This window comes from Loxodonta africana, chromosome 13 (genome assembly GCF_030014295.1).
Source record: "Loxodonta africana isolate mLoxAfr1 chromosome 13, mLoxAfr1.hap2, whole genome shotgun sequence".
NCBI classification, from domain to species: domain Eukaryota; kingdom Metazoa; phylum Chordata; class Mammalia; order Proboscidea; family Elephantidae; genus Loxodonta; species Loxodonta africana.
Genome location: NC_087354.1, coordinates 53,826,173 through 53,850,625, shown reverse-complemented (window position 1 = coordinate 53,850,625; position 24,453 = coordinate 53,826,173). Strand labels below are relative to the sequence as shown.

At 36.9% G+C, this 24,453-nt stretch overlaps 1 protein-coding gene across 3 annotated transcripts in view; it reads right to left on the bottom strand.

Moving 5' to 3' along the window:
* The window catches only part of VPS13C (vacuolar protein sorting 13 homolog C), a 187,196-nt gene that overhangs the window by 30,285 nt on the left and 132,458 nt on the right, over positions 1-24,453 (bottom strand). For 2 of the 3 annotated variants that reach the window (XR_010317431.1, XM_064267464.1), the window contains exons 52-66: positions 21,495-21,860; positions 21,010-21,096; positions 19,518-19,673; positions 19,082-19,346; positions 18,355-18,515; positions 15,825-15,946; positions 14,989-15,283; positions 13,954-14,343; positions 12,021-12,125; positions 11,164-11,328; positions 9,285-9,413; positions 8,867-9,000; positions 6,940-7,066; positions 2,773-3,008; positions 15-156 (exon numbers count right to left, since the gene is read on the bottom strand). Coding sequence is in view for 2 of the 3 variants with exons in the window: in XM_064267464.1 (XP_064123534.1) it covers positions 15-156; positions 2,773-3,008; positions 6,940-7,066; positions 8,867-9,000; positions 9,285-9,413; positions 11,164-11,328; positions 12,021-12,125; positions 13,954-14,343; positions 14,989-15,283; positions 15,825-15,946; positions 18,355-18,515; positions 19,082-19,346; positions 19,518-19,673; positions 21,010-21,096; positions 21,495-21,860 (2,880 nt within the window). In the remaining variant the exon portion in view is untranslated. Of the gene's footprint in view, positions 1-14; positions 157-2,772; positions 3,009-3,055; positions 4,739-6,939; positions 7,067-8,866; positions 9,001-9,284; positions 9,414-11,163; positions 11,329-12,020; positions 12,126-13,953; positions 14,344-14,988; positions 15,284-15,824; positions 15,947-18,354; positions 18,516-19,081; positions 19,347-19,517; positions 19,674-21,009; positions 21,097-21,494; positions 21,861-24,453 lie in introns of those variants that run through there. The other variant, XM_064267465.1, reaches the window with a different exon arrangement.

Sequence of the window (24,453 nt, the reverse complement as noted above, 5' to 3'; positions counted from 1 at the left end):
ACACTTTGGTATACCTCAAAATTATTGTGTAGTTTTATCCAGCCATGGTCTCCTGATACTTGGTGTTTCTGATAGGACTCTTCCAACAACATTATCTGCTTTTGACTAAAAGGCTTCCATTTTTGTTTTGGTTTCATCTCCCAAACAACACCAGAACTAAAATAATTCACAAAGAAAATTATATTAGGAATATATATTCAGGTTTGTTCAATTCAACCCCAAACTGCTGCAAAAGTATATTAGAAAAAGGAACAGGGGAAAATGTTTTTCTGTCATCACCTGACATCAATCAACTAGCACAGAGGTTGGCATATAGTAAATATTTTAGGCTTTGCAGAGGTTATTACGTAGGTATGTGTATGACAAGAGAGAAAACAAACCTTCATAAATTTTTTATTGACAAAGTTCAAAATATAAAATTAATAATTGAGTATAATTTTTAAAAAACATAGGTCTACTCATAAGAATGAACTTGTGGGGAATAATATTTTACTTTAGTTTTCCCTATTATCAAAATTGATCGCAAATGTTCATTTTTCAATGCTGGTCTATAATGAGCATCTTTAAAAAAATTTTTTCACAGATTTAAAAAAAAAACCAAACCCGCTGCGATAAAGTTGATTCCGACTCATGGTGACCCTATGTGTTACAGAGTAGTGCTGCTCCATAGGGTTATCTTGTAGGTACTGCCAAGTGCTGATATCAATCCCTAAGCATATTATTTTAATTGAGAATATTCACTGTTTGCAAGGCATTTATGAAATTCTATTAGATTCTGCTCTTGGTATTTGCTTTTCATAGAATGTCAATACACTGCAGGTCAATCACTCCCAGCGGAAGGTTAGGGGGAAGTTCCTCAACTGCAGAGAGAAACGGATTTTGAAATGTGACTTTACACTTGTATCAAGGTCAGAGAAGAATGTTGCTGTAACAGTGGCTGCAAGTAAGAAAATATATCCACTGCACTTTTGTGTAGAAACAGAGATTCTGCTTCTTGTTTTAACTTTGGATAGAACAGGAAGTAGAGAAAACAGCTTGATATTACTTGTGATTAAAACAATGTTAGTTTCATTGAAAACGATTTTACTGAAGTACAGCTTCACATATATAAGCTCTGTTTTGCCTTGTAATTTTAGGTTGAATTAAGAAGTGTTTCAAGTCTGCAACAAAAGCTAATTTTCAAAGTCATTCAGCAGTCTATGATAGCGGTTGAGGGTGGTTCTTTTTGTTCAGAAAAATTTTAATTCTGGCTCAGAATTTAAAAAGAGTGCAATAAAACTTCACCACTGCTAAGCTATCAAGTTGGAGCCGTGGTGGCACAGTGGTTAAGAGCTCGGGTCCTAACCAAAAGGTTGGCAGTTCGAATCTAGCAGCCACTCCTTGGAAGCCCTATGCAGCAGTTCTACTGTGTCCTATAGGATTGCTATGAGTTGGAATCCATTCAAAAGCAATGGGTTTTTTTTTTTAACTACCAAATTGCTATGTGGTAAGCCCAGTCAGTATATTCAGCTTCTAATTCTGAAAAGATTCACAAAACTGGTAATAGTTTAGTCCACATGAATGGATGAAGTTCAGTGTTTGACATTACTAATTTGATAACACACGACAATTCAAATATTTCCCACACAGTATCTGCTGATGAATAATACAATGATAACCATAGGCTTTAAATCCCTTACACTTTCACAAGCTTTGTGAATTTGTCCAACTAGACCTTCTTCTGCTCAGCACGTATTTTTCCCACCAACAGTTGTAACGTATCTTAGAACACTCTACTTCAGTTTGTACTGAATAAGTGTTTCCCCAACTTGTTTGAAAATATTCTCTCCTGTAGATAGATGCTCATGTAGAATATTCATAAAGGCTAATTCTTCAGTCACTTCAAATTCTGCACTGACTACTCAGATACCCAAATGGTAACACCTGTTGACTCCAAAGTCAAGGACAACCACTTGAAACCATTTGCCTTGTTTTTTAATTAACTACTGATGTTCCTCTGAATGACCTCAACTCTTCAAGCAACTGTTCTTGAAAGGCTAATGGTCTTATACAAGTTTATTTTCTCTGGACTCACTTCTTCAGCTGCTGCAATCAGACATGATTCAATTAACTCACCACTGGTAAAAGGCTTTCCTTGCTTGGCTTACAAATGACCTCAGAAATCTACTTTGGTTGCAGCCTCCTCATTTTTCTTTTTGTGAAGAAATTCTGCTGTGATGAGATACTTTGCTTTAAATATTCTAATTTTTTCTGGCCAGAGAAAATATATGGTCTCATCACTGATACAAAGTGCTATATGGACACTCATTAAAGATTATATGACCATGTCAATAACTGCCTCCTCTAATGACTTGATGAACTTTTTTTTCAATTTTTCTCTGTTGGCTTCTCCCGACCCACTCCAGTTACCCACTCTTCACTGCACACACAAAAAACGCTGGCCGCTTCTACTTCTGTACATACTTCTGTACGTACTTCTTTGTAGCACTTCTCAATATTTTTATAATTCATTAAAACACACACACACAAACAACAAAGAAAGAAACCCTCTTCTTCCCCATCAACTGACAATGAGTATTGTGACGCAATGACAACATCTTACTCACATTTCTATCATTGGAGCTTTTCACCTAGCAGTGCAAACAACTGTTCTATACATTATGCTGGATGAATGTACAGTATATCAAATTCTGTTTACTCTCATCAAATTGGATATTATCAAGTCAAATGCTTTCTAAAGATTTCTGATGTCTTATCTTTCTTCTTCCATACCTGGTTATTCCAATATATGAAACTTCCTGCTTGTTGTCATTGTTCACCAGTGAAAGCCCAAGACTGTGGAGAGACAAGGTTATTTCATGATCAGGCTGCTCCATTTCTTCTGCCTGCCGTGCTTTGGAAACCAAAGCAACGTCATCAGTGAAAAGCAAAACTCTCTGACGCCCGTCCAGGAATGACACCCAGTGTATCTGGATATTTGCATCATATGGAAACTGTCCACATTCATCCTGGGGGGAAAAAATAACTTTTCATTAAACCCACAAGCATCAAGTTTTTATTACATAAAGTTGAACTACAGAGAGAAAAATCAGAAAAGTTGAAAAGACATGACAATAAACTGTGTAACTCTTAACATCGAAGTGACGTAAATTAAGCAAAACCATAATCTATTTTATACATACTAATTTTTTTCAAACAGTAACAGATTAATAGCATTTATTTTCTTTATACCTTAGTTTGAGTCACCTAGTTAGTGCTCAAAGGGCATTCTGCAGGAACAAGAGTATCCTTCACTGGCACCAATGCCATACGATGCTTACTTGTCTCCAAGCTGGAGAACAGCATGATTCAGACGTTAACAAGAAAAGTAATTTCAGGCAAAACTGATCTAGTTTACTTTTATGTTTTAATAATTTATAAAATGGCAAATATTTATGTAAATCACACTGCCAAATAGTCAAACGATGGTGATCAGTTTGTACTAAGTTTCACTAATAACCCTCACAGCTAAAGGTTTCCTACAGCACTTAAAAATTTGGGGACTGATTTGGCGGTGTTTTCAGAGATTAAGATAATGGTTACTGTTCATTCTGGGCTCAACATAAATATAGCAACAGTTCATTTTAACCAGCAGTATAAGTCCCTACTGTGTGCTAGGCACCATGTTAAATGCTGGGAATAAATTACAGTATGACATGGTCTTGCCCTTAAGGCTCTTAAAGTTATCTACGGACACAAAGTAGAAGAGTCTGGAAAAATCAGTCACAGGATAAACAAACCAAGGAAACTAAGACATTTTATATTTAAGCAAAGATTTAAGGCAGGCATTCTCTCTAAAAACATTGAAGAACTGTCAAATGAAGGATATTATACAGTGAGGACCAAAATAGGTATGTTTCTGTTTCTTCTGATTGTAAAAGTAATGTAACCTTATTGCAGAAAGTTTGAGACATAGAGAAAAGTACAAAGAAGGAATAAAACTCACCCATTACCCCATAATCCATAAATAGCCACTATTAACTTTTAGTATCTAATTCCTTCAAGTATTACTTTTCCAAATACATATGTAGTTTGACATAATTAGGCTCATCTTTTACATGCAGTTTTATTTCCTATTATTAGGATTAGATATATGAAATGTCTAATATTTAACTATTTTTCTGAGAAAAATGGCTATTTCCTAAGCTTCAGCCTACTATTTTTGCTTTGCATCATTTGGATACTTCTGCCTGTCCTCAGCTTCTTTCTGAAGCCTGCTGACTGCACCTCTCGTTAGACAGATGTCAGGGTTCGTGTTTACTCTACATCCCCAGTGCAGGCTACCTAAGGAGGCAGGAGAACGGGGTGGGGAAACACAGTGCTCTGGAGTCAGACTGTCTGGGCTGGAAACTTAGCTCTTCTACTTCCTCATCATTTACTGTGCCTTTGTTTCCTCAACCGCAGATGGAGATAACAATAACCTACTCACAGGATTATTATAAGAATTAAATGAGAGGACGCGCATAAAGCACGGTGCCTGGAACGTAAGCAACCAGCTGCTGTTGAATCAATTCTGACTCACAGCAAGCCTGTGTGTTGTCAGAGTAGAACCATGCTCCACAGGATACATTCAATGGCTGACTTTTCGGGAGTAGACTGTCAGGCCTTTCTTCCAAGGCACCTCTAGATGAACTTGAACCGCCAACCTTTCGGTTAGCAGCCAAGCACTTAACCATTTGCACGGCCCAGGGACGTCAGCCTGGAACATAGTAAGCACTGAATAAATATTAGCCATTTTTGTAGGTACATAATCTTATGGCCACAAATAATGATTGTTATTTTTTTTCTAATAAGTAACCCCTTATTTATGCTTCATATGTTAGTGTACAGATAAAAATATTAAATGAGTAATGATTACCACTTTGCTCCTAATTTAAACCAGAAAGTCACTTGAAAAGTGACTTGAAAGTCATAATCTGTTATGAAGAAATGATCTGTCTTCACTTCCTCCAACTAAATAAACAAACTTTCTCTCAAGCTGCAATTCTAAAAATCTTTAAAAATCGGGAACTGGTATTGATTTTTCTGTACTCCTTTCTGAGAACTTTTAGGATTGTCTTGTTTACTTCTCACTGAGACTACTGTTTTCATGGTTTTTTTATTAATAGTTAGTAATTAAGTTTATGGGAAAATCCTTACTTGTTTATGGTGTATGATTTGGTTGAATTTCAAGTTCTAATATTTCATTTAGTCTTTTTACACAGTCCTCTTAGTCTTTATTTTTTCTTCTTATTATTTTTTCGGATAATTAGATTTTAGATTCATAAAATGAACCAGGAAACTTTCCATCTTCTATGTTTTAGAGCAATTTATGCAGCAATTTGAAAAGTGAAAGTACTAACCAGGAACACAGCCTAGATGCAAAATCTTGAAGGCTTTTTTTTTTTTAATGGTTGTTATTAATTTCTTCAATGAAATGTGGCGGTTTATATTGCGTCAGAACATTACCTATTTCATAGACTGTTAGAATGTATTAGCACACAGCTGTGTAAGCATACTCCTGTAACGACTTCATCTCCTTGGTATCTGATTAGGAACACAGGCTTTGGAGTTCAGATCTAACTGGTTTTCAGCCCTGTTTTTGACTCTAAGCCTCCGTGTCTTCATCTATAAAATGGGGCTATTAAGAGCATCTACATCACAGTACTAATAAAGGACAGAATATGCCTGCCTAGCTAAAAGTGGATGATCCATAAACAGTACCTATTACTATAATTCCTTTCTGTTTCCCCTTTACCCTACTAGACTCCCAGACGTTTGTCTAGTTTATTATCTGTACGTATGTACATGGGTTTTAAGAACCAGGTTTTTATTTGTCCTACTTTTTTCTAATTAATTTATTCCTACTTTTTATTTTAATCACCTCCATCTTCCTGATTTTATTAGGTTTTCTGTAGTTCTAGTTCTAACCTCTTAAATTGACTGCCCAATTCTTTAATTTTCATTCTTTTTATATAATGCAAACAATAAATTTACTTCTAAGAACACCGCTGGCCATATCTTTTAAATATATAAGTTGTTATTGTCATTGTGTGCTGTTGAATCAATTCCAACTTGTAGTGACCCCACAGGACAGAGCAAAACTGTCCCGCAGGGTTTCCTAGGCTGAAATCTTTATGACAGCAGATAGTCAGGTCTTTTCTCCCACAAAGCAGCTGTGGGATTCAAACTGTGGACCTTTTCGTTAGCAGCAGAGTGCTTAGCCATTGTGCCACCAGGGCGCCTTAAATATATATGTAGTGATTTTATTTTCCCTATTTTCTAAAGATCCTAAAATCATTTTATATTATTTGTTTGGTAGAATGGTTATACAGAAGAGTACTTCTTCATTTTTAAGTTAGAAAACCCTCATGTCACAAATGTTTTCGGTACAGTTTTCAGAATACTGTTAAGTGGCCCGTGCTTAACAGTACAGCCCATCCAAAGTCTGAGTCTAAGAAATAACAACTTGATCAATTTAGCTACCTACAAATTGCTTCAATAAATACTACACTGAATTTCTGATGAGGTCATTTGCATACTGTCAGACTCCTTTAATTAATAAAACATATAGCACTACTTGAGAAAACACACCTGAAAATCTCACAGCCAGCAGTGAAATACATATGTTCAAAATAAAGTTGTTTTTCATTTAGCCTTAAAATTCTTTCCTTTACAAAAAAGATAAACAAAAAGGTGCTTTACTAGTCTTTATTTGGACAAGGTGGAGCTATTTTTTTTAATTATAAATAAATCATTTAGATTGATCTAAAATGAAGTATTGGTATGAATTATTTGCAAACTAAAGTCCAAAATTAACTTATGCTGAAGATGTTTCCAATGCACTTTTAGTTCAACCATCTTGTCTATCTCCCTCACCATCCGACTACTTATACAGCACCCATTCACATCACATGTTACCTTCAACAGATCCTGTTCCCCGATTTTTGCTGCATATCTCCACGTAAGTTTTCTGGTACCAGTAGGATCCGCCCAGGCAAAAAGTTTGACTTGTTTTGGCAGCAATTCCATTTCTTCCTGTGACCCACTGTAACACAATAGACAGAAAGAAGATTAAAATATCTTGACGTTGAAAAACCCAGACCTGTAGTTTATTGAAAACAGGAATGAAATGGTCTGAATTAATAAAACACACAACTCTGCCTAAAAGTAAATACCCTAAAATGTCTAGTAAACTAATTGAAGTGTGAGGAAAAAAAATATTACCCTTTCTAAAGTATACTTTGATCTAGGCAGGATAACACCAATAGAATTCATTAAGGTAAACATATTGGTACATCAAAGATCACCTGTAGAAAAGGCTGTGAATAATAAGTGTCTTTAGTAGCAGAAAAACTTCACTCAGTGCTAAAATTTAAGGTTTTTCATCAAATGAAATACATAAGAAATATTACGGGCCTCACCCCAAATAAAAACAACTGCATACTGTTGCTATACAAAGTGTGGTCTATGGGCCAACAGCATCAGCATCAGCTAGGAACATGCCGGAAATGCAAGGTCTTGAGCTCCACCCAAGACCCACTGAATCAGAATCTGCATCTTAACAAGATTCCCAGGATATCTTAAAATTGATCATTAAAGCTTAGGAAGTACTAATCCATGTAACACAAAAAACTTTTTTCCAGAGGGGGAAAAAAAAAGTTACCCAATCAGGCTTTAATCCTGATCTGTGCTTCTAAATCTCTTTCGCTGGATTCAAACCATGAGAGTTAAGAATAGGAAAACCTACAAGGAATTATTGTATCTGTGTGTGTCTGTACATGTATATTATTGTTGTTGTGTGCCGTCGAGTCGATTACAACTCATAGTGACACTACAGGACAGAGTAGAACTGCCCCTTAGGGCTTCTTAGGCTCTAATCCCATGGGAGCAGATGGCCAGGTCTTCTTCTCTCCCATGAAGTCGCTGGAGGGTTCGAACCACTGACCTTTTGGTTAGCTGCCAAGTGCTTAACCATTGTGCCACCAGGGATATTTAGCTCTCTCTCTTTATATATATGTATAGATGTAGACACATATCTATATATGGAATATACATGAAATATTATATATTTTTATAGTTTAAGGGCCTAAAATTTTCTGTTACACCATTAAATACATACAACCCCTGTGTTATGAACATCCGACTCACGCACAGCTTGCACTCTCGTTCATAACTCAGGGACTGCCTGTAATGACATTATCTGTTTCACCATTAAATGCAGGCAATCCCTGTGTTACGAACATCCGACTCACACACAACCTGTACTCTCGTTCATAACTCAGGGACTGCCTGTAATGACATTATCCAAGTCAAATGACAACACAGGCAAGAACAACTAAATCCCTATCAGCCTATATGATGGACAGATCCAACACCACTATCGACTTACTGCTCTCTCTTTTAATCATTTACTATCCCTAACCAAAAAAACAAGGTACAGATTTATAGGGAGAGGTTCACTGAGAATGACCAGATTACAAAGATAATGCTAAAACAGGGTCACAATCTCTTATTTGCATTCTAAAACTCTAAAAGTTCAAAGATTTTTCTGTAAGTTTGGTGCCCAAAGTAATTTGATCATGTCTGAACTGATATGAGACTATTATCGGTTTTTATTTATCCCATTTGATGGGAATACTCATAAATTTTGCTGCAGAAACATTAATGTGTTAGATTACAGGCTGTCTCGAAACCTGCTGGAAGGTATTAGCAATCAACAGCATGTGCTCCATATCACCTTTCTAAACTCTGAAAACATCTAACACATCTGGCCCCAACTATTTCCTAGGAGGGATTGCAGACCACTAAAGCAAATCACACTTTCCATTCACCCTTCCTCTCATACCTCTGTTTGTATGTGAGGATGTCCCACGGTGTGTGGTTTATTATCAGGGCAGGTGCAGACCCCTCATGGTAATCAGAAAAGGTGATGACAGTTGAATGGTCAGCAGTGTTTACATCTACCAAGATACCACCACTCTATTGTAGGAAAAGAAAAAAAAAAAAGTTGCTCAAGCTATTGGTTTAACTCGCACTTAAATTTGGATTTTGGATCAGTTATGCAGATACTAAAGCTTTGTTTTCTTAAGTTCTTACTGAAAAGCAAACTTGCTCTGATCTCTTACAAAAATATATGGCATTATATATTGATAAAGCAGCACCTTCAAATAATTACCATTACATCTTATAGCATGGTTTAATAAGGTATTTTAAAGTAAATTTTAAAAATCACAAACATTTTGTTTTAAAATATTAAAGCTTACCAGATCTTCTAAGCTCAATAAAGTGCCATTATCCTGTCGGTTGTAATAGAACGGCCTGGAGGATCCTACACAGCCTACCACTCTCACGCAAAGTTTGCCTGACAAATTTTCAGGCCAAAATGGAAGGCACTGGAAATATAAAAAATTAAACTTAAAAAAATACCATGGCATAAATAAGGGACTGGCAAACTAAGTTTTCAATTCTAAATCTAATCTTGACTCAGTTACTACTAAATTTTTAAAAATAGTCTCCCCACATCCTATATTAAGATTACTGACAATATAATAACTGTTCATGAAATCAAAGAAACTTCATCAGAATACTGCTATATTAGTCTATATGTACTTATGAAACAATTACGAGAAACTGAAGAGTATTTTGATTAGGGATACTTCAAATATCTTGAATATTTAAAAACTATAATCTTAGTAACATTTGCTTTTGCACACACCCCATTTTAATTCATGAATTTACTATGAATTCTCTCACAGAGTATCTTATCCTAGGTAAACCAGAAAGACAACATAAGATAGAGGAGAGAAGACCACAGACCTGGCTGCAAGTCCTGATCCTACCTTCCCAGTGCTTTGATCTAATCAAATCACATACCTCACTGAGCCTCAGTTTTCTGATCTGTAAAATGGGCATAACGGTAAGCTTAAAGAATTGTGAAGATCAAAATGATGTTACATGTGAAAGTGTTCTAATTACATACAGTATCAGACACACTTTAGTTACTAATGTAGGACAAAATATCCTTCTGTTGTAGAACACTAGGTAAAGTGTATTTCTGAATAAAAAATACTACTGTTACCAAACCCACATCGAATATATAAAGATAATTAGCATTTATTTGTTGCCAAGTCTACGGCGATCATTCTAAATGCCTTGGAAAGATTATGCCTCTTAGAGCTCTAAATCTGTTTACATTGTAATTGGAATCCTTCCTTTTGAGCCTTTTGTTAAAGTATTTAAAAAAACAAAAAAACTGTAGAACCTTTTTTTTTCCCCCAGAGATACAGAAGAATGACTCCATCCTAAAATTCAGCTAGTTTAGATGAAAACTCAGAAAAATTGAACACTAATGCTTCTCCTCGCATCTGTCCTCCCCACTCTCTCCTTGATTCTCTCCACCTCCTCAAATCCTATAGAACCTGAAAGTTCAAATTTCACCTCTCCTGTGAAACTTTTCCTGTTGATCTAGACCACAATGATCTCAACTCCCAATGACTTTACTGATCTTGGAAAACCCTAAGACTCGGTTTCCTTCTCTATAAAGCCAGGGGATTGAATTTTATGTCATTTTCAAGGAAACTTTCAGCTCAACTATTCGGGAATTCTATAATCAGCTATAACTTAGCATATACTACCTTTTTCTCCATGTATTAGCTTTCCAACAAGATTATAAGCTCTTGAATAGAGACATTACCCTGTTTATAGAGCCAATGTTGTCATGTTGTTAGGTGCCGTCAAGTCAGTTCCAACTCATAGCGACCCTTTATGCAACTGAAGGAAACACTGCCCGGTCCTGTGCCATCCTCACGATCACTGCTATGCTTGAGCCCATTGCTATACTATAGAGTACGTACTTCTGACAGTATGTGTCCACATTATATACATACAGGAAGAACTTAGAAAATGAGTGTCGACCAGCTAGACTGGACTAGTGGTAAAGGTTATCAACAATGTTCTTTATTTTTTTTAAACATATGCTTATGATATGGAGAAAAAAAAAAAAAAACTCTGTCAAAGCTGGCTGTCATATTTTAACAAATAAATCTGATAGCAGAGTATCCTGAAGACCTATATAATTCTTAATTATATGTCTATATTTATTTATAAATTTTAGGATCTACTTATGATAAAGGAAAATTTTACCTCTGAAGAGCCAATATAGTTCCATTTATTAGTTGGTATTGAGCCATCAGGTACAATCTCACTGACTTCTAGTTCTAACGATGACTTGTTGGCAATGGTACAAAAGGGAGTAAGAGTCACTATTCGAGAAAGATTAAAACTGCTCATTTTGATGCTAACACCAACCTGTGGAAAGGAAGCAAACAAGTTTACCATTTTCCAGTACTTTATTCAGCTAAGTTGAAATATATGCTACCCTCAGGCACACACAGACTTTTTAAGGTATTTTAAAATAAGAATTTTTAAATAAAGTAACTTCTATAAGCCATAATCCACTACTGATTATCTTCTTAGTAAGAGAAAAAAACTTGGCTCTTTAGTTGGATTCTATCAGAAATCAATTCAAGAAATATCATTCAATAACTTTAATAAACACTTGCAATGACAGAGTTATCTAGTATACTTTTAAGCATTCCAAGCATATATTGCTTTACAATTAGTATGAGGATAACTTTTGTGACTTTATTATCTGTTATCAATAAAATGAAAATTTCAAAGCAGTAATAAAACAGGGTAACTGGCATCAGACTACTCAAATATTCACAGTAGTCAAATTTAAGATTTAAGAAACATTGGGCGGGGAATTGTGGAATACAAGCAGGATTCCAGTATACTCTGAATATTTACTAAGTTACTCAGATGGATTTAAATTTTGACAAATTCAAGTTTTGCTTTGGTACTAGTGGCTATAGAAATTCGTAAAGAGTCCTCAACATAAGACGCTGAATTCAAATTTCCATACCCTTAGGAGCCGTCTGGTTTACTGAACCGTGGAAAAGGTGAATGGGGTCAGAGGCACATAAGCAGCAGAACCTTACCAGGTATTCCATATTGTTGGCAGGACACTTCACACATCCATAACTTCCTACAGTATCCAATGAGAAACCACTGGACCAGGCACTAGTTGAGATTTTTAACTGTACCTACACCAGAGAATACATAACATCATATTAATTTGATTTGATGGAAAGTTGCTAGACCACCAAGAAACTATAATATCAAAGGACACAGAAAAAAGACACTGCAAATGGGTAACAGACCCACAAAAAACAGGGACTCTAGGGGACTTTTTTTTTTTTTTTCCTAGGGGACAATACAATAGCAAGCTCTGACTTTCCCGTTCACCTATGCAATAACCCATGGCTGTCAAGTTGATTCTGACTCACAGCGACCCTATAGGACAGAGTAGAACCCGCCCCCCACCCCATAGGGCTTCCAAGGAGTGGCTGATAGATTCGAACCACTGACCTTTTGGTTAGCAGCTGAGCTATTAGCCACTGTGCTATGAGAACACCAACCTATGCAATGAGTACAGTTAATTTAAAGATGTATACCAATAGGACCTTCTGTTGTTTTAAAAAGAATCATAATGCAACATGCTATTTTCCAGTGTTTAGATTTGTGATACAGAGTTAACAAATTATTAAGGTTTTAGCAACCCAGAATTTCTGTATTTAATTAACATTATTCAGCAGATGCTACATGAAAGGCATCATAACAGAATACAAGATGATGGGACACAGTTCACAACTGGAAACAGTGAGTCTCCAACTAAACAGAAAGATAGGAAATGTATACAAATAATTATGATGCAAGGCTCAAGAGCCATACAAGAGATACAAAATGTTATGAAGGTTACAAGTTTACTTCTGGCTCCGGGATTTAGAGAAAGCGTACAGCAGAGACCTAACTGCACACCTATATTAACCTCTCTCCTATCCACCCAACTAGATTGTAGAAACCTGAGGACAACCAGGGCCTGACACACAGACAGATAATTACAACACCACGTTACTCAATACTCTAAGAGGATGGTTCTCAGAGTGTGGTCCCAAGACCAGCAGCATCTGCATCATCTGGGAATTTGTTAGAAATGCAAATTCTCAGGCCCTCCTTACACCTACTGAATCAAACTCCTGAGGCAGGGCCCGGCAATAACACACACTGAAGGTTGAGAATTGCTGCACTAAAAAAGCATGGATGGAATGCCTAGTCCTACTTCAGATGGTTAGAAAATCTTTACACGTTAGGCCTGAGGGGAATGCCAAAAAATGGACAGCAGGTAACCAGGGAAGGTGAAGAAGACAAGGAAAGAGGAGGAGCAAAAGGGCAGCCAATACAAAGGCCTCAAGGAGAACACGTCCGATAGATGTGAATACCAAGACAGGAGTCTGGAGCGGTAAGAGGGACCAGAATATGAAGGGCCAGGTTTAGGCATCAGGCCTGTCTGCCAAATGCCTGGCTTACTGCTTCATACATAGGAAGAACTCAAGTAATATAAGCCAAATTTAACTGCTGCATCTTCTGAGATGCCATTTCATCACAGGTTGTTGTCATTGTTGGGTGCCACTGAGTTGATTCTGACCCATGCCAACCCAATGTGACAGAGTAGAACTGCCCCTTGGGGTTTTCTCGGCTGTAATATCTACGGAAGCAGATCGCCAGGTATTTCTCCCAAAAAGTCAACCTGTCAGTTAGCAGCCAAGGGCTTAACTAACGTGCCGCCAGGGCTTCTATCTGATACTACATCAAAACGAGAGTAACTCTAGGGGTACTGGAAAAAAGGGTCTCAGCCTCAGGAATCTGCTGTTAGGTCCTAACACCCCACGGAACTGCACATTACTTACAAGTCCCCTTGAACTTAACCCATACCAACAGCATACAGCAAGCAGGAGAGCGTGGAAAGACAAATAAGTCCCAAGTTCCCAGATTAGGAATTTATTTTAACTTGTTACATTAATAAAAACACACCTTATTTTTACTAAAAATGTTCTTTTTCTTGAAAGAGAATAAAATAATATCCCTGAAATCAGCTGGATGTTTCACATGGATATCTTCTGCACGATACTGGAGAACCCGAGAGGTCTTGTTGATTAGCCAGTAGGGGCTAAAGACAGACAGCACCATCCGGCTGCCAACGCGCCTGACGTGTACTGACAAGTCAAGTGTCATCACTTCTGCGGTGTTAGAAGAAAAACACACGAGAAAAAACTCAGGCAATGAATCACTTATGCGGAAATGTCCATTCCAATTTTTGCCCTGGTATTTCACCAAGACTAGTTCCATTATCTCTCCACCGATTCTCGAATGGAGAACATCAGCAACACTGCCTTCTGCTAGCTCATGGGTTTCTGCTGTTCCCTAAAAATGAACAAAAAAACAAACACTGAGTCAGCTTAGCGATTTTTATAAAACCTCTGAAATAGCAAGATCCATATTTCACAGAAACACTAAATAATCTACTGGATGTAAGTTACCTGCCAAATCTTCAACGAAGTACCATGTTTAAATGTTTACATATTATAAATGTCAATAATCACTAAGACTAAAAAGAAAACAGTACACACCATCGTCGCAGACAGAAATTGTCTTTTAGCCATTAGTAGGCCAAGTTTTGAGGAAAAAAAAAAAGATTTACACCGAGAATCAAAGGCTGGATTCAGAAACCTTAGCTGTTGCTTGTTAGTGCTAGACCATTAAATGAGCCACTTAACTGCCTGGGCTTCACTTCATCATCTACTCACATTACCGTGTCTACGGGTTTCCATATGAGTGGGATAAGGAAAGCGATGTCAAACTATTCTGACAAGCTATCTAAATAAGGCCTAGTATTTTTAAACTGTATGATAGACAAAATAATGAATCAGGCTTCCTTACTGAAAGCTTCTCTTGTATGAATACCATTTAGTTCATTTAATTAATTTTAGTCACCACAATTCAGGGATGGCTCACTGTCAGATAAAGAAATAAAATAATTTCCAGTCAACCAAAATGTAAGAGACACACCTCCAGTAAATATCTTAGAGAATATGGAAGAAGGTTCCGCAGAGTAAGGGGCGGATACAGATGAATAACGTATGCTGGATCCCAGTCTTCCCCGTGGGTAGAGATACAGCTTAACTCATCAGGCACAGCAACCGCATTCACCAGGAGAGGCAAGAAGTGAGCTTCCGCTGACGGGCACTGCAGCAGGCACCTGACTTCCCTGCTCCTGTGAAGCTCCTCCTTCCAGGAAATGTAAGTGGTGGATGTTCTGTACTGATGTTCTAAGACTCCAGCTGGCTGAATAAACAATTGGCATCTACAGGAAAAGAGGACAGAGTGGAAATAAGTTTTTATCTTAAGAAAAAGGATCGAATGAAAGATTCCTGATAGCTCTACAAGGTAGGTATTATTATTCCTGCCTCTACAGATGAAGAAACCAAGGCTAAGAAAGGCTAAAAGAGCTGTCCCGAGATCACACAGCTAATTCACGGAGTAACTTTCTAGAAAAAAAGAAAGAAAGCACTTGTAGACAATGACAACTTTAAAAATGTCATTTCAAATACAAAGGTAATCTAACAAAAACAGGCAGCTAAAAATTCTGAAACATCAAATATACAATAAGAAATTTTAATCTAGTAGATTCAATGACAGTCATGTGAATGCATTTCCCCATATAAAAATGAACTATATATATATATATATATATATACACACACACGTCTTAAAAGAGGTTTTTACAAATCTTCCAATAATAAAAACATAAGGGATTTTTCCCAAAAATATAGATCCCCAAGGCATAAAATTAAAAATATATTTTATGAACTTTTAAAGCATAGTATATTGAAGGAAGTATCTACCTATATGAATCTAAAGGAACATGGAACTCTTCTTCAGGTCTGGCTACTCCAATGCGCTCCAACAGCTTAACATTCTTAACAAACTTATAGATGATAAATGCAATACAGAAATGGTTTTTAATCTGTTGGACAAAAAGACACATAAACTGTTAAATTAAAAACTCTGTGAATTGTACACAATTACTTTTAGACATAAAAAATTTCAAACCCAATATTATAAGACATTTTCACTGGCAACTGAAAACTTTTAGGATATTTAAACACTCCATATGTTAAAACTGATATTTAAGTGGCAGTCAAAAATTATTAGGATATTCACATGCTCTGTATATTAAATGCTGATGTTTATTAAATGCACAAGTGGTAACTTTGGTGAAGGGTAAGACAGAACACGATACTGGGGAAGCCAGCACAACTAGTATAAGGCAAGGTCATAGAAGTTCCACAGACACATTCATACTCCCTGAGGGACCAAATTTAGCTGGGCTGAGGGCTGTGGTGACCACGGTCTCAGGGAACATCCAGCTCAACTGGCACAGCATAGTTTATAAAGGAAATGTCCTATATTCTGCTTTGTAAGTAGCATCTAGAGTCTTAAAAGCTTGTGAGCAACCATCTAAGATGCTCCACTGATCTCAGCCCGTCTGCAGCAAGGGAGAAGGAAGAAAACCAAAGACACAAGGGAAAGATTAGTCCAAAGGACTAACGGACCACAACTACCGCAGCTTCCTCCAGACTTGAGTGAGTCCAGCATAACTAGTCAGTGCCTGACTGCCACCACCAACTGCTCTGACAGGGATCACAATAGAGGGTCCTGGACAGAGCTGGAGAACATGTAGAATGAAATCCTAACTCACAAAAAATAAAATAAAAAAGACCAGACTTACTGATCTGACAGAGACTAGAGAAACCCCGAGAGTATGGCGCCAGACATCCTTATAGCTCACGAATGAAGCCACTCCTGAGGTTTACTCTTCAGCCAAAGTTTAGACAGGCCCATAAAACAAAACAAGACTAAATGGGCACACCAGCCCAAGGGCACGGACTGGAAGGCAGGAGAGGACAGGAAAGCTGGAAATGGGGAACTCAAGGTCGAGAAGGGGAGAGTGTTGATATGCTGTGGGATTCATAACCAATGTCACAAAACAATATGTGTACTAATTGTTTAATGAGAAACTAGTGTACTTTGTAAACTATCTAAAGTACAATAAAAAATGCCAATGTTTAATGTTAGTCTATATTTCAAATACATATTAATCTCTGAAGATCTCAGCCAGAATATTTTCTCCATTACGACCTTCTCTCAACAACCATACAACTAAACAGTAAAGGATAGGAAAGGCAATATGAAGAAAAGTAGTGCAACCCTTGTTTCTTGACCACACACAGTGCCATCTTAATTATCTACTGCTGCTATAACAGAAATACCGCAAGTGGATGGCTTAACACAAAAATTTATTCTCTCACAGTCTAGGAGGCTAGAAGTCCAAATTCAGAGCACCAGCTCCAGGGAAAGGCTTTCTCTCTCTGTCAGCTCTGGGGGGAAGGTTCTTGTCATCAATCTTTCCCTGCTCTAGGAGTTTTTCAGCATAGGGACCCCGGGTCCAAAGAAGGCATGAGCTCCTGCTCTTCTTGTTGGTGGCATGAGGTCCCCTGTCTCTCTGCTCACTTCTCTCTTTTATATCTCAAAAGATACTGACTCAAGATACAACCTAATCTTGTGGATTGAGTCCTGCCTCGTTAACATAACTGCCTCTAATCCTGCCTTATTAACACCGTAAAGGTAGGATTTACAAACCATAGGAAAATCACATCAGATGACAAAATGGTAGACAATCACACAATACTGGAAGTCAAGGCCTAGCCAAGTTGACACAAATTTTGAGGGGACACAATTCAATCCATAACAAGTGTGCTATCTGTTGGGACTAATGGCAAACTAAGAGACAAAGCTGGCCAAAATCTGAAATCTTTTCTTTCTTATCTAATAATGTTATAGGTAGGAGGGAATGTTCTTTGCTAACTATACACTGAGAAGTGTAATAAACACACAGAAAAAGAGAGGTGGATAAAGTCTTAAAAACAGGAAAGAAAATATTTATACAGATTAAGATGCTGAAAAAAAAGTTTTTTAGGGGAGTAAATCCGTTCCATTATTCTTTCACACATACTTGGAAATTACAATTCCAAATGGAATACAAAAAGAATAGAAATGTTACCCTATTCAGCAACCAACTATAATATTCCTCAGTTGTGAATCTTTAAAGGAATACAAAATAACCCTGCATTACTTCTAAACCCAGGACACAACAAAAATGGGCTTTAAATTACCAAGACTGATTTATCAGACATTTAAAATAAAGAATATTAAAAAAGCAAGTTGGCTAGGGAATAATGGCCATTTCAATCTATTATTTCTGAATAATCGGTACTGGCTTAATACAGTTTTACTATATCTCATAAATATTCAGTTGAAAGATTGAATATTTCTTCACATAGTAAAGGGACACAGACAACTTTAAAGCATTACCTGTAGAGGAGAGCGAAGGGTAATCACTTTATTCCCTTCGGCTGCATCAATCTGCACTAATACTGAGTCAGAATAACTGGCACTGGGATTCCGTACATTATACAACCGCCGCCCAGGTCTCACAACAGGAACATTGGCAACTTCTGTATATCCATGAGGCACTAAGGCAAAGTGTATAAGTGAGAAGAATTCCAAAAATTAATTCACCTATATTTCTCTAGGGCAGAATAATCACTGGTACCTCAAACGAATAAAAGTATTCTTCCTCATAACTAGAAATAATCACTACATTAAATGCTTTTCTAAGACACAGAAAGTTAAAGGGAAAACCAATTGTTACTATGAAATTTTTGTCCCAGAACAATTTTTCTTGATGTTTTTAATGTATTAAAGCAAACATAATCATTCCTTATTCTCCTAACTATATAGCAATAATCTCCTTTCTGCTGTAATGGTAATAATTACTGTCAATATTTTAGGACTTCTGAATCCTTCCTGAAGCATAATACATTATTATTCAAGGGTACAGAAATAATCTAGTTTTCTAAGGTACTTCTTAAATTAATCAAGCGAAATCTTCCCAAGGGTTTATCAACTGTTCTAAGCCTTTAGAAATATTTTCACCCAAGGTATCTGTGGCAAAATATTTTTTACAGAGTTTATCTATCAAAAATAAGCCCACATCAACAATTTCAAAGATGCCCTTAAAATAAAAAATATAGCATACCAAAGGTTAGCGTGAAAAAGGAGCTTTCTTGACGGCTCAATATAGATAGTTTCCCTTGATGTAAGGGTTCCACACTGGCATATTCCAATTCCAAGCTCTGACCGGCATCAACATCATAAATATCACTTTTCTCAGGGGAGCCCATGATTCTAAGATTAGGATTGGGCTGCACCTTAATGGGAACACCTACAGCATTTTTGACTGTGAAAGGAGCCCTGTCTTTTAAAGAGTAGTCAAAGGTAGAAGCAGTGCCCTCTGAAAAACCCTGGAAGGGAACACAACACCACAATGAAATTCCTGCAAAATGCACGTTCTTCTCAAAAATTAAACCATGACTACATATTTTTTTAAACTGGTTTTAACGACAAGCAAAAAGCCCCTACATGTTTCATTTTTAAATTCCACTTGAAATATCCCAAGCAAGAACCAAACGTACTTTTGCCAAATTGTTGAAAACATTAAGGCAACTTTTGGATATTGTTATGTTCATTGTATCCCCTGAAGAAACGTGAACTGCCATTTGTGGTTCGGGAAGAAAAATAAAGTCATCTCCTGGCATCAAACTTTTATCCTGGATTGGGTTCTTCCTTACCTATAAGGATAAATAACATAACAAATCTATTAGGTAATTAGTAATAAAATTAAAATACTCTCAACAGAGTTAAATTCTCCTAATCTAAACTGGCCACTTCACACGACTCCCCAAAAGTCTAATTTCTGAAGAAATTCAGTGCTTCGTTTAGCACAGACCAGCACTTTCTTTTAGTGGATAGCTCATACGTGAGCCAACGTTTTGAGTCACGCCATACAAGCACCAAGCAATTTTCTCAAAGTCAGCTCCATATCTGTCTCTTGGGCACTCCTCAGAGGATACTTATTACTCCAGTGTTGCCTGACTAATGGGCGATTATGCGCTGATGAGCAATCTAAGTTGACTCTGAAATCTAAAATCACCCTTACTGTAGGTGCCATCCAGAAATAACAGTTTCTTTCCCTCTACTATTTACTGGTAACATCTATAAATAACTGATATGATTAGCTTTCAAACTCCAGCCATCAGCCTCTATCAGAGATTTTGTTCCAACAGCATTTTTAAAACCTTCTAAAACACTCCTTGCTAGCCTCTCTATGCCAATGAAGCCAAGTCAGAAATATTACTTCTACTTTACTTTTATTTTAAAGACAGAAAGTTTAAGTGACTTCCTGTCTTTAAAAATCTGCTGAGTCAATTGCAGTGCCTGGCTCCTCAGTAAGGCTGTCCCAGAGAGATGGGTGCGACAATTTGTTAACAATGTAACCCACGTTCCTGTTAATCTAGAAAAGGGTGATTCGATACCCAGGATTCCAAAGTGTTCCCAAGAAGTACTGTAAAGAGATAACACAAAAGAATTCAGGAACTAGAACAGAGGTTCTCAAAGGTGTTGGTCTTAAGACCTCTTTACACTCTTAAAAATCATAGAGGATTCCAAAGAGCTTCATTTATGTGGGTTATATCTTACTATATTAGAAACTAAAACTAAGGAAATTTTAAATATTCATTTAAAAATAACAATTACATTTTAACAGAAATAACATTTTAATGAAAAATAAGTATTCTTTTATATACATATATATATGCATACACACTGTGAGAAGAGGCATTTATAAATAAAGCCCTTTGTATCTAGCTTAAGGAAAGACAGTGGATTCTCATATCTGCATCTGCATTCAATCTATTGCAACTGCACACTCGGGTGTCCTCTGGAAAACTCCACTGTACGCTCATAACAGAATAAGAGTGAATGTCTGAGTATTATTATGAAGAGTTTTGGCCTCATGGGCCCCCTAAAATTACCTCCTGAAGAACACTTTGAGAATCACTGAACTGAAAATTACTCATAAACATATTTACTATAATTCTATACAAAGATATTTTATGGTTTCCTTACATCAAGCCTTAAATTCCATTGTCTTTTCCCGGCCACTCTCTCAATCAGGGGCTCCCAGGCAGCATGGGTCTCGTTGTAATAGTGTACCTGGAACAGCATGGAAATAGAGAATATTCCAATTTTAACTACAAGATATTTCTGTAACTAGTAGGAAAAAAAATCATAAGTAATTCAGTAACTAAATAAGGAACTATGCCAATGGCCATTTTCAAATCCCACCTGAAGACACAGAGAATATAGAGAGAGTTTATTTTCTTTTACTCTCTTACTTTATTGCCATAAACAAATTATCAAAAGGATCTTTAAAATTTAATTACCAAATAAATAATACTATTCATTAACACACTGAAGGTGACAGTGTATTGCCTACTCATACATGTATACCTGCTGTAGCCATGAGCAAACAAAAAAAAGTTCATTATCTTAATTCTGTAATTGTACTTTTGAGAAGCTGGCTCTGAAGGGACTAAATGATATGGTCATACCTCTAGAGTCATATCAGCAGTAGCAGCCATTAGGGAACTCCAGTTTTTAATAATTCCTGAAAACTTAGACTCTGCCAACAATAAAGGGACAGTTCGATGTCCGAGGCCACATTCCAAGGTAACCTGAACTGACTCCACAACAACAGCACAGTTTTCCTCTATCAATGGATGTTCTATGTCTTTGAAATTTTCAGTTATTTCTGTTGCCGTGTCAACACCAAGAAACCAGGAGTTGTAATCATTAATAGATTTGACACCCCAAAGATTTTCCATTTCCTTAGATGTATCTTTGGATTCATCTTCTTTTGTCTTTGGAGACATAGCAGCCATGACTGTCATCACAGTATTAAGAATTATGGGTGAAATCTTAAAAAAAGAAAGCAGAAAAAGTTTTACAATTCTGCCAAGATGAGAAGAATTAATATATAATACAAAAGTTAAAAAGTAACTAATTAAAAATTTAAATATATTAAATTCATGACTAAGGAAAGCACACAAAATCATGTGTCAAGTCAACTAACCCCATAACAATGATTTCTGCCCAGGTTATTCCGGAATTAAGTAACTAAATGTTATATACCAATAGTCGATATTATTGAGTTAAAATTATCGATTTGGGGCAAAATCATGTTATATCAACAGAAAAATGTAGAGATGTGACCGAATTTTTCAATTCTCAATTAACTGAACCAAAGTATGTGATTCTCACCAAGATATACATAAATGGATTTCACCTTTCTTACAGAAACATATATTCATTTTATAAAGGTCTCGTGAAGACAAGCTAATAAAGTTTCTGTTGGGAACCCTGGGAATCACCATGGATCTCCCTCCACTCACCCCAAGATCTGCAAATTCTACCTCTTAGTACCTTGGAATCTGCTCACTTCCCTCATCCCTATCACTGTGCTTTAGTTCTACACAGATGTTGTTTTCCATGTCCAGTCACCACTCCCCAGCCTACTCTCCACACTGTCACCAGCATGATTTTTCTAAAACCCAAACCTGGGCAAGGCATGACTTTGCTTAAAATCTTCAACAGCTTCCTATAACTTTCAGGATAATATTCAAATTCTCTTAGCTTAGTGCACAGACCATCAACTATGAAACAGACCATCAACTGTATATATGCAAGTTTAAGTTGAAGCTGAAGAAAATTAGAGCAAGTCCATGACAGCCAAAATACAACCATGAGTATAGCCTACCTGAATTTAGAGACCATCTCAAGAATACATTTGACGCACCGAACACTAATGACTAAAGACTAGACAAGTTGTGGAATAACATCAAGGATATCATACATGAAGAAAGCAACCAAAACCAAACCAAACCCATTGCCGTGGAGGCAATTTCAACCCATAGCCACCCTAGAGGACAGAGTAGAACTGCCCCATAGGGTTTCCAAGGAGCGGCTGGTGGATGTGAACTGCCAACCTTTTGGTTAGCAGCCTTATCACTTAACCACTGGGCCACCAGGGCCCCATGAAGAAAGCAAGAGGTCATTAAAAAGAAAGAAAAGGCCAAAATCGATGTCAGAAGAGACTTTGAAACTTGCTCTTGAACACAGAGTAGCGAATGCAAATGGAAAAAATGATGACATAAAACTGAACAGAAGATTTCAGAGGGCGGCTCAAGAAGACAAAGTGTTATAATGGCATGTGCAAAGACCTGGAGTTAGAAAACCAAAAGGAAAGAACACGCTCAGCATTCTTAAGCTGAAAAACTGAAGAAAAAATTCAAGCCTTGGGTTGCAATATTGAAGAATTCTATGAGGGAAATACTAAATGACGCAGGAAGCAGCAAAAGAAGATGGAAGGAATACACAGTCACCGCACCAAAAAGAAATGGTCAACATTCAACCATTTCAGAAGGTAGCATATGACCAAGAACCAATGGTTCCGATGGAAGAAGTCCAAGCTGCACTGAAGGCAATGGCGAAAAACAAGGCTCTAGGCAATGGTGAAAAACAAGAGTCCAGGGAATGACAAAATATCAGCTGAGAAGTTTCAACAAACAGATGCAGCATAGGAGGTGCTCACTTCACATGAAGAAATTTTGAAGACAGCTTCCTGCTCTACCGACTGGAACAGATCCATATTTCTGTGCATTTTCAAAGAAAGGTGACCCAGCTGAATGCAGAAATTATCGAACAATATCATTAATATCACACAGAAGTAAAATTATGCTGAAGATATTCAAAAACAGTTGCAACAGTACATCAACAGGGAGCTGCCAGAATTTCAAGCCAGATTCAGAAGAGGATGTAGAACGAGGGATATCATTGCTGATATCAGCTAGATCTTGGCTGAAAGCAGAGAATACCAGAAAGATGTTTACCTGTGTTTTACTGACTATGCAAAGGCATTCAACTGTGTGGATCATAACAAATTATGGATAACATTATGAAGAATGGGAATTCCAGAACACTTAATTGTGCTCATATGGAACTTGTACATAGACCAATAAGTAGTCAATCGTACAAAACAAGGGGATACTGCATGGTTTAACATCAGGAAAGGTGTGCATCAGGACTGTATCCTTTTACCATACCTATTTAATCAGTACGCTAAGCAAATAATCAAGAAGCTGGACTATAAGAGAAGAATGTGGCATCAAGATTGGAAGAAGACTCATTAACAACCTGCGTTACGCAGATGACACAACCTTGCTTGTTGAAAGTGAAGAGGATTTGAAGCAGATACTGATGAAGGGCAAAGATTACCATGTTCAGTAAGGATTACACCTCAACATAAAAAAAAAAAAAAGAAAAATCCTCACAACTGCACCAATAAGCAACATTATGAAAAATGAAGAAAATACTGAAGTTGTCAAGGATTTCATTTTACGTGGATCCACAATCAATGCCCACGGAAGCAGCAGTCAAGAAATCAAACGAAGTACTGCACTGGCCAAATCTGCTTCAAAAGACCTCTTTAAAGTGTTAAAAAGCAAAGACGTC